Source organism: Pseudomyrmex gracilis, unplaced genomic scaffold (genome assembly GCF_002006095.1).
Source record: "Pseudomyrmex gracilis isolate BER0280 unplaced genomic scaffold, ASM200609v1 scaffold_200, whole genome shotgun sequence".
NCBI classification, from domain to species: domain Eukaryota; kingdom Metazoa; phylum Arthropoda; class Insecta; order Hymenoptera; family Formicidae; genus Pseudomyrmex; species Pseudomyrmex gracilis.
In genome coordinates, this window is record NW_018020784.1 from 254,978 (window position 1) to 266,114 (window position 11,137).

Sequence of the window (11,137 nt, forward strand, 5' to 3'; positions counted from 1 at the left end):
TATATATATATATATATATATATCTCGCCACGCTCGTTATTCCAATCGCGACCGTATTGACGTACCTCATAAAGTTCGGAACTGCTTCGTTACTGACTGTGTAATCGAGTTAAGAGATACTTTGCCATTGCGAAAAGCACTAGCGACGGAATCGATGAATTGTTAGAATGTAATTTTTCGTATCATTGGCTTCGTCCGAGCTGAAATACTTCACGACCAGTGGTTTTACCTTTCAAAAAGTTGAAGAAGAGCCAAGAAGATGATTCTCGCGGATAAGAAATCACGATCGTTTCGTTTACCGTAGTGCTATCGTTTGACTTGATATTTTCCTCTCTCTCTCTCTCTCTCTTTCTCGAGACAGAATCACGTTACGAGATTGTAATCCGCAAAGCGCATTGATCGTTGCGTTTTTATGACATTGAAGAAAACAGCTGAAGTACCGTGAAGAGTATTTTCTTCCTTTTGATATTTTTCTCCGTCATGTATTAGCAGATAGAATTGTAGAAATTTTTCTCAAGAGAGAGAGTGATTTTGCGCGCATACAATTTATAGATAAAGTATTTCCACATTTTTTTCTTTTATCTCCACGATATAATATCGCACTCAAAAAAGATATATTTTACATACGTTACTCGAAGACTTGAGAAACGGAAGATTTATATTAAAAAAAAAAAAAAGCCTCTTGCGGAAGTGTACTATTTACTTGAAAGGCGAAAGATGATATCTGCGGAACCTCTTTTATCAGTGGCAACGTATATCTTTACCTTACCGCGGTGCCGGAGGAGATTTTAGATGAGACTGACAGAGGGACGCTGTGAATAGCGCTCGTCGATCCAAATCAGAGAGAATGTCGGCGGTTCGTGCACTTTGCGCGTAGCGATCTATTTTAGGTAACAAACGAGCGAGGCTCACTTGTTTTATTTCGAGCGGGGGCTTTTCGGAGATGATTGTGTGAATCATCCCGGCACGGTCATTATCGGAACCGGTGATTCGTGCGAACGCTTTTGCATTTTGACGCGCGACGCGATCTGACGCAAAGCGTCGAAAAATCTGACATTTCGCTCGTTTTCGCGTGTTTGACGCGACGTCAAACACGCGAGAAACAAAATTCATTTTTCGGTCGTCCCTGTGGTTATGAAAGTATGCATTATGTTAAGCTGATTCTCTGTGTGTGTGTGTGTGTATACCATTTTCATAATTGACATCATGTCCTCGAGCGTTAAGCATTGCTGCACGCTTCCCGGTTCGTACGTGTGATTTCGCACGCACGGTGTAACAACAAAACACAAATGGGGTGTGTTCCTCCCCTTCCCCTTCGTCCTCTCTCAACCCCTTCCACCTCTCTTCGCGGCTTCATTAAATAATGCATTTACTAAACGCACAGATGTGTGAGAACTTATTACGAGCATTCGCGTTGCTTTTGTGTAAACATCGATCGATAAGCGAAATAACACATCGGCGTGACGATATTATAAAGTAAATGAAGTTGCCGATATAATTGAAGAATGGGTTAATTTTCTCGTCATATTTCTGCGCGCAAGAGCGAAGCTATATATAATTACAATTAATCCCGGAATCAGTATAATGTAATATTTTGCATGTGAATCCATCTCTTGTCTTCGATATTTATGAAAAGAAAAAAAAACGAGCTTGACGAAGTTCTCGCATTGCAGTTATTTGTAGAAATCACATTACGGAAAGTGCTTCCGTAATGTAATGACGTTATCAATACGTGCTATTAGAGGGAATCGATAAAGACATCACTAAACTCCGTGGCTCTAATGTACGGCGGGCAGCGGCTTGTATGCAAACGGAGACGAATGCACACGCTTTGTGCACACGTGATAAACCAGCAACTTGACCCACAAACACACACACACACACACACACACACACACACACACGAAATAATACTTAACAATAACGTAAGCTGCGTCCATTCGCTGCGTATCGTGTCGGTCTGTTCTTGATTACAAGCGGCCCGTTAACGACACCGTGATTTTACCGTGTAATTTTAGACTACACCAAGTTAATGTTATGGGGTTATTTACGCAAAATACAGATCTGACGCATCGTGTTTAATTAATGAAACTCTTGCGAGGACGGAACCGTAATGTGCTTTTTCGCAAATCGCGCGAGGCGCGCGATTTTCGCTGCCCGTATTGCATGACACTTTGCAACCAGTTTTTCTCAAAGACCTTTGTATATGAAGCTTACGGTAATACGAGACACAAACGCACGCGCGTCGGCTATGTGCGCGGCAAATATGTTACGGGCTCGTTCGTTTGTCATGACGCCGCGCATCGCATCTTCATCCGATCGAATATTTCAGAGCGCGCGTGGATACGGCGCGCAGCTGTGAATGTAAAATTTTATACGTAAAATTGAAATTACGTGTAAATAATAACGCAATGGGAATTGTATATAGCGAACATGCGCGCGCGTTGCTAATTACCAAATATTATAAACAGGACCCCGAATGCAGTATTCAATGCGCTCTCAATGCTACGGGTCATAAAATCAGCATTATTTGTACATACGCTGCAACAGTTTCAACAAAAATATCGATGAGAAAAATTGTTTACCGGGCGCAATATTTTTTATTGACTTTATGTTTAATTCTCATGTTTGCGTTTTTTTGTTGTTTATTACGCAACCTTGGTGTGTGTTTATTTCGACGTGTTTCGTCAAAAAAATATTACACAATTGTTATTACACAAGTGCGATTGTCATTTTTCATTGTTATTCATTTTTTTTTTTTTTTTTGTACACCTACATATATACTCTAAAAAGTATTGGCACACTCACATTTAAATAATAATGCACATAATGGTTTTGGAGTTGTTTAATAATAGAGAGAGTTGGAAATTTAGTATTTATCGAAGAAATTAATGAATGGTCGAATGCATGTCGATGTGTCGCGAGATAATTTAACACAGAGTGCAAGATTAAAAAACTCGTTTCGTATTATAAAAACTTCAAGAGAATTGTGTATTTCTTGTGTAAAACGCGCAAGTGTGCTGATACTTTTTTGAATATAACATTTTTTTTTTTTTTTTTAACTTGCTTCAATTACACAATATCGAAAGTTCTTGAAAAATACGCTCTGCTTCCGTATATCGTAAGACATTAATGGACATATTTTCTATTAATATATCACTTTACTATATAAAGATATTTTTAACAACGTGGGTGTGCCAATATTTTTGGATCTACTGTATATATTATACGCGATTGGAAGCTACAGCGCGCTTCACAGACATTTCGCACGATAGGGGTAAGAGATACAGTAATTGGCTACTTAAGGAAAACTGCACTATATAGAGTGAATTATAAAATTAAATTTAATAACTTGAAGTAAATCTTCAGTATTACTAGCTTAAATAAACTATAACAATTGCAAATAAAATAATAAATTTATTAGAAAATTTGAAAAAGTATTCAAAATTTGATAAAATATTTTTTATAGTGAAAATAGACAGTTATTGACCATATGAGTTCTGTTAGTATCTGTTTACATAACAGTTAACATAATAAATTTTTTGTTTTGACTTATGAAGATATAGTAATGAATATTTTATTTATAACACATTAAAAACTAACAGACCTACTTACATTTGTATCTATAACTCAAAATAAGAGGCCAATGACTGTCACATGGTTTTCATAACCTTAAAAACAGTGATTGGCCGGTTGGCCAATGTTTGTCGTATAACAATAAGTTTTTTTTTTTGAGCTTTTTAAATACTATAATATTACTTTTATTCGAAGCAGAAGAACTTAATTAATATTAAAATGTTTATAATTTAGAATATAATAATAGTATTTTTTTATATTTATTACTTCTTTAATACATGGCCAATTACTGTTGGGAGGCCAATAACTGTACTGTTTACCCCTACGGTGTGTGTTCTTCTCAAACTCTTCGACTATATGCGGAATATGCTTTTTACTTGCATCGACTATGTATATATCTAAGAATGAACTCGGATTCCGGCTTATGATTGTTTTTTGTTATGAATATGGACAAACGTCCCAGCGGTTTGAAAGAGACAGATAAACACTCGAGGTTGCATTCACGCGAAATCCTAATTTGAATTTATCTCTTTGGCGCAAACAATTGTAACAGTTTCCAACCGCGCGCCTCAACAGTTTTGTTTATTAGATTGTTACCGCGGGGAAGTTGTTTCCCTCCGTCGCATCTCTTAGAACACCGCTTTAACGAGCACTACAGGAAACACACAGAGAGAGCTTTTCCTCTCGGTCGATCTCGTAATGAAAGAGAGACGCTCAAGAGAGGACGTGTTTTTACAAGAAAATATTCTCTTCGCGATATAAAATATTTATGTGCAATTTATTTCAATTATGATTACAGAGGTGTATAAACATTATTTTTTATCAGAAAAAGAGCGCGAACAAATTTTTTTTTTTTTTTTTTAATTTAAATCTAAAGTACAATCTCCGCGTGCAAATAATTGAATAAGAATTCTGATTGTTTGTTTAATTTAATTTGATGTGTCAGTACTGTCGACGGAGTATCCCCGATTCATCCTCGTGTTTCCCGGGTTAAATGCAGAACGCGAAGCGCTCTTCCCGCTAAAATAGCGAAATCGCGTGTCATCGCGATGAAATTTAGCCGAAAGGTTGGGACGAAGTCAGTTTCGTTTGTGTGACCTAGAACCCGATATTCTCCCTCTCAATCTAGGCGAACCCCCACAGCCGGGGTGACGCTGGAATCGATGAGGCCGTTATATCATCCGGTAAACGGTTTCAACCGGAAGCAACGCGATTTCGCATCGATAAGACGTAGCCTTGCCGTGAGCGCTTGCGAGACATCGCAGCGACTGCTCGCCGATATATAATATCTAACTATGCGTGATCGCACTTAAAGGAATTACCGGGGGGTCGGCCCATTCATTTACGCCGAGAGAACAAGGTTATCGCGTTTCTCCAGAAACTTCTGAGTCGCGAAATACTTCGAAATCGATTTAATCCGCTTTCGGGATAGGGCACCCTAGCCTGGGTACAGCCCCGGCGCTTTAATCGCGAGGGAAGAAATTGCGGCTTGATATGCACGACGGACTTGAACGCAGTTTGTGGTCGACGACTAGTAGTTTTTTTCTACAAAGTCTAAGGTCGAAGATTGTATCCTTTCAATCGATCAACCGGAAATGTGTTTACACACACAAATTATTTGTGCGGTTTTTCACAAATCTCTCAATCAGAAGAACGTACGTCACGTGTAATATAATGTTAATTCACGTCAATATTTTTCGCGTTGATTTTGATTAATTACCATTAATCGATTGATTACAATTCTGTTCCGTGTTCGATTGTAGCACACGTATGTGCTTCACATTAATTCCGCGGATATAGCATTTCGCGCAATGCAATTATCGAGCGGAGAAAGAATACGAATAACGCCGGCGCATATTTCGATAATCGCGCGCGATCTCACCAATTTCATCGATGACAATAGACGCATATTCCCGAGCGCAAAATGCATTGTGTCCAGATCCTTTTCCCATCTGGACGACGATTTCGCGAAAGCTCGCGCGCGCGCGAAAGCGCGATCGATAAGCAAAATGCTCGGCGAAACCTCCTCGCGTGCAATCGGCCGGGTAATCTGCCACCGGTTAGATATGCTTGAATGGCTGCAACGTGGGTGTCCTTGATAGTTTAGAATAAAAGGATCAAGCGCGGAAAAATAGCGCTTTCGCGATACGGAGTATCTGATTACGGAAACTCTGTGTTTTTTTATTAAAGTTACAGCGTCGTATTTGGGAGATTAAATATCCGTGTCAACTCGGAAAATTGCACACGGAAAATCTCTAAGGATCTCAGGAAACTCATATCTGTGAATACTTTAGAACTTTTATCGTACGAAAACGAGAACACGTCGAAAATAATCAGACTTTTTTGAGAGCGAAGATTTTTTCTTAGATGTACGTGTGTCGCAAAATTTCAATGCGGTGAAAAATTGCGCATTTTTCTTTTAAAACACAGACATACACACGGTTTGTGTGTATATACAAATTTAATTATCATTTACCGAGATACGTTGTAATTATATACGCGTTCATTGAAAATTCTCTTTGTTTCGAAAGTCGCATACACGCTGCGAGAGATTATTTATTTTTAAAAAAAAGATTTGAAAATTTAATTTACTATTAAAAAAAAAAAAAAAAAATTGAACGTCGAGTAAGTCGAGCTCGACTTTAAACTGTAACCTGATGAAGGTCGTCTTTGCGAAGCCCCGCGCTTTGATATAGATCACTCAGAGTTTCGCAAATATTTGGCAGAATTTCTTGGCGACTATTTGCAAACCAAGCCGATTCGCTAAAAGCAAATGGCATATCGGTACAGTCTCGCGTAACAGTCGCGCATCAGTAAACAAAAATTTTCAAAACGTCGTAGTTCTCAATATCATCTCCTCAAACGATTTTCTTTATACCAATGTGAAGAATTTACTTTGATTCCGCAAGAGAATCTTCTGTATTACACAACGGCGACTGGAAATGCTACGTGAACGTTTTGCCGTTTCAGAAAATGTAGAAAAATATAAATTAATTTTTTGCGAAGTTCTTTTAAACGCAGGAAACGTTTTTTTTTTTTTTTTTTTTAAATTAAAGAGAAAACCGACCGAGCTGCTGTGAAAGGAAAGAGAGAGGATCAAATACGGCATTAGCGAATGTTGTAATTATTATAGTTTGAAATATCTCATCTCTAGTTTCATTTCGAGTCGCGTTTGTATTCGTGCTGCGAGAGATTTTCTCGTATTGTTACCTTGCGAACCGAAGTTCGATGGAACTGCAGCTGCTATCGGATCGAGCTTCCGGCTGTACCGCGAAGTAATCACGGGTTGTGACAAAACTTGTTTCGAAGAATCGAAATTGCTCCTCGGCACTACCGACTATGCGGAATTGAAATTGCACGTACGATCGCAATGGCAAAGATGTTTCATGTTTAACGTATGTGTCCGGTTAATTCTCCAATTCACGGCGGCGATTATTGCCACGTGATTTAAATAATTCGTTCAATATTCCTCATTATCCGATGAGTAATTGCATCGAACAATTACGTTTTCTCTCTCTCTCTCTCTCTCTCTCTCTCTCTCCCCTCTCTCTCTTTCTCTCTCCCTCTCTCTTGCTCTTGCAAGGATGCGAAATAAATTCACATTTGCAGTGAAATACAACACGCATTCTTCCTCGATTATACTGTTCCGCCCACTATCGCTTGGAATAATTTATGCGCACGCTCACGTGTATTAATTAATGCGATTTACGTACCGCATAACTACACGGTCCTTAATACCGAGAATTATTTCATATATATATGTGTGTGTGTGAATTAACATTCCTAAGAGAGCGCGAGTTGGTTTTTCGCTCGCGACCGCGAATTAAAAAATCCATGAAAATTTTCTGTGTGAGGGAAACGTTTTGATGTTGAAATTCTATTTCGCCAGTTTTTTTTTTTTTTTTAATAAAAACCCGCGGCGGGTAGGGTAATATCGGACGGTAAAGAGAAAATGTCGTTTGAGAAACGACCCGTATTACCGTTGTTTACTGTCGCGGGAGATCATTCTTCCCGCGCTGTGATTGTCGCAGATTTTTAAGTAGACAATAAAACGGTATCGCGTCGGCACTTAAAGCGTTCGACCATTTTCTCATTTATACGTCACAACTGCTTTTGCAGCTCGCCTTAAAGGGGGGAATGCAGTCGAATGGTTTTCGCTGCAGTGCGCCTATTGTCTCTATTGTCTCCGATGCCGGCTATTGTTGCGAGCTTGTATCGAATTCTTGCCCGTACATGTGACGCTGTGCGAGCCAATTACACACGCGCTACACCCCTCCAAGCAAAAGCTTTGGCCGTACACGCGGCGGAAACTACGTCTTCGTGCACGGACGCTTTAATCCATGAATTTCACGACGGACATGGGGCAGCAATTGCGGAAACTATAAATGTTCCCCTCCCCCCCTCCGCCGTTAACACAGAGAAATAGATCACGTGGTAGAGATATGTCGATACCACGTGATTCTATCTCGCGCCGACTAGAAGCGAATTACGACCGATTCGCGTTAATCGAATTTGCGGAGGAAATCGATGCTCTCGTCCGAACATGAGTTCATTTTTCTGCGGAAAAACTGGAATTTGCGCGCGCGCGCGCGCGCGAACAAATACCGCACATTCGAAGCCCGCTTCAAATTTACGCTTATCGATGCGATTCTTCCGGTTCTTGTTTGTCTTCTTGAGCACGCGATCGTTTTATGCAAATTTTCGTCCAGTCGTCGTCGAAAACGTTGGTCGGAGTTCAAATCACAAATTTACGTCGTTACTCGCGAATTGTCGTGCAAATGTCTCGTAGTTCCGGTCACATTCTATTATTTATCTCACAAACACTGGCCCCGGTTTAACCTTTTCACGTTTACAGAAAGTTACATTGTACGCCAACTAACTTCGTTGCCTTGTACAGAGAACAATGCTCAATATTTTTTTTTGTATTTTAGACCAAGGTTTTTTCCTACGTATGTGAATTGTTTTTTATTCCTTGATAAATTTTCAACATTTTAACGATTTCAACATTTTGAAGTTTAATCGACTTCGTGATTGTTTGCGAACTGAAAATTGATTTTTCGATGTATTTGTTTCAATTAACTCTTTGAGTGTGTGTGTGTGTGTGCGAACGAAAAAATTGCATAGGTGCTACAATATTTAGCAAACATTTTTTTTTAATGTTTACTAGAGTTACAAACGACAAGCAAAATCTGTTTTGTACATTTTAATCTCGGTGATCCGGTGAGTTAGTCTTTGATCTCACAGAGAGCAACGCGCGCGCGCGCGCGCGCGCTCGCGTGTAGTGTTGAAAGCATTTATCAACTGTCAAAAATATTCATGTCAAATGTCTGTTTTAAAAACTGACTAAAAAGTTTCTATGACGCAGAAACGAAGTTCAAAAATCCAAACGGAATAATTTTAACCAGTGATAAAACACGCGATAGCTATTTATAGATTTTTTTTTATGACACTCACTATTGTGTTAATAATTATCGATAAAAAAAAAAACTTCAAAGAACAATGTAAAAATGGCTCCAAGTGCTCCAAGTTGAAATAATTGTTGTCACAAGTGTTGAATGAAATCATTGATTTTCAGCTTATTGACATTTTAAGCGACACGATCGCGTAAGTGAAGTCGAACGCGCGATGCAGCCGAGAAAAAAGAAGAGCCGCGAACGGCGCGTTACGATCTGACGAAGAGAAAACGTTTTTCACGTGGAATTACGACGGAGCACCTTTCCGTTCTCGATATAAATTTGACACCCAACCTACTTCGTCTCGCTAAAAGTCTAGACAGACGGAGGTTTATAATCCGGACGGATTAACTGTCCGCGAATAAATTTTCCGACAACCTGCGTCACGCTTTTTTCTCCAACGTTATTATCACCATCGTTCGTTCTCACCTCGGGGAGAGAGGGGTCCGTTTTATTATCCTCTCATAATTCCAACTTCTAACAGTTCTCGACGCAGCTTTTCTATTCTCGGTCGAAATTAACGAATCTCCAGAAATGGATGAGGACGACACCGAGGACGTACGTGACGCGGTCACGCTGATGAATCGGCTCTCAACGAAGGTTACCTCTTCCTCCGCAAAGTTTACATCCACAATCAGTAAACGAGTTCTGCGAACGCAGGAATCGGCCGAGGATTCGGACACGATGGAATGCGCATCCGAGAACGAAGTGGAGAACTTGCCTAAGGACGACGATAATACATCATCGATCCGAACGCGTGACAGAACATATGAAAGAAGCCGTTATTCGCTCGACGTGCCAGACGAAATGGAATCTTTGATAGCGCGCAGAAAGATGATGTCGTCGCTTCACGTTAGCGACGAATCCAAGTCGTACGGCTCGTCAAGACTCGGTTTCTTTATGTCGACCAGTCGCAGCCCGCAGTCGAGCTCAAGTCAGGAGGAGTACGAGCCCGAGATAAAGAGCATCTCGAGGCTGCAGATGCAACAGCAACGCCAGCAGCAGCAGCAACAACAGCAGCAACAACAACAACAACAACAACAACAGCAGCAGCAACAGCAGCATCTGTTAACGGCAGGCGGAGGCCAGGTGATCGCCAGATCGATGGAGAGTCTGCGATTGTCGCGGAATTTTTTGAGTGCGGACGATCGCTACAGCGAAGATTCCAAGTCGATGGAATCGCTGTCGTCGTCCTCGGAGACGCACGTCGGTTCGTCCAGAAGTCACTACAGGAGCTTTCTTACGTCGTCAACGAAAGACATGCGCAGGGTCGTTACGGTCGAGTCAAAGAGCAGCGACAATCTCCTTCATCGGGAAGAGAGTCTGAACGCCGAGGTGCGACGCGGTCTGTTCGCCAATACCGGTCTGGAGCGAAAGATACCGCAACATCTGAGTCTACCGCCGCCGACCAATGTGTTTTCGCTGACCAGCCCGGGCGGGAGCGATCGAAAGATCACGATTCTGAGCCCGCACTCGCCCGTGCAAACGTCCGAGTTCCAATTCTCCACGCAGACGCTCAAGAACCGGCGCAAGAAGGCCATCGTATTGCCGAGGTTGGTGTTGCCCCGAAGCGAATCCGAGGTCTTTCTAGAGTGAGTAGTTGAATGATCGAATTTCCTGGTCTATTGTGTTTTCGGTGGTCGTTCGTTCGTTCGTTCGTTATCCGTCGCTCGAGGCGATCGCGCTAGTTTTACGGTTCATCGCGTAAAACGCGCACATACGCCGCGCGCCGAATTGTAAAAATCATCGAAGCGAAGCGAAAAAACCCGGAGAGATGGATTTTTGAAATTTTTTTTTTCTGTTTTTTGTTTTTTTTTTATTGACGAAAATCCAGCAACCAGCCGGCAAAGGTTAATCGATAGCGGGATGTATCGCATTATAACAAAACCAAAGGGAAAACCGCGCGTACTAACGTAATTATACGGGCGACTCGATTTCGCGGATACACGCGGATATATATATATATATATAATTTATAGTGTGTAACGCAACACTCCAATCCACCGGGATGGCAACGATCATTGCAGACACGCGGAATGATTATTTCATTATGATTATTAAATTGAATTTGGTATATCGAGTATATATATATATATATATATAAACTA

General features: G+C 40.8%; 1 protein-coding gene across 1 annotated transcript in view; it reads left to right on the forward strand.

The window, feature by feature from the left end:
- LOC109858366 (myb-like protein Q) overlaps positions 1 to 10,625 on the forward strand; it is a 35,472-nt gene extending 24,847 nt beyond the window's left edge. The window contains exon 2 of the mRNA XM_020435525.1: positions 9,152 to 10,625. Within this exon, the coding sequence (XP_020291114.1) occupies positions 9,564 to 10,625 (1,062 nt within the window). The 5' untranslated portion in view covers positions 9,152 to 9,563. The remainder of the gene's footprint in view (positions 1 to 9,151) is intronic.
- Positions 10,626 to 11,137: the final 512 nt, after the last annotated feature.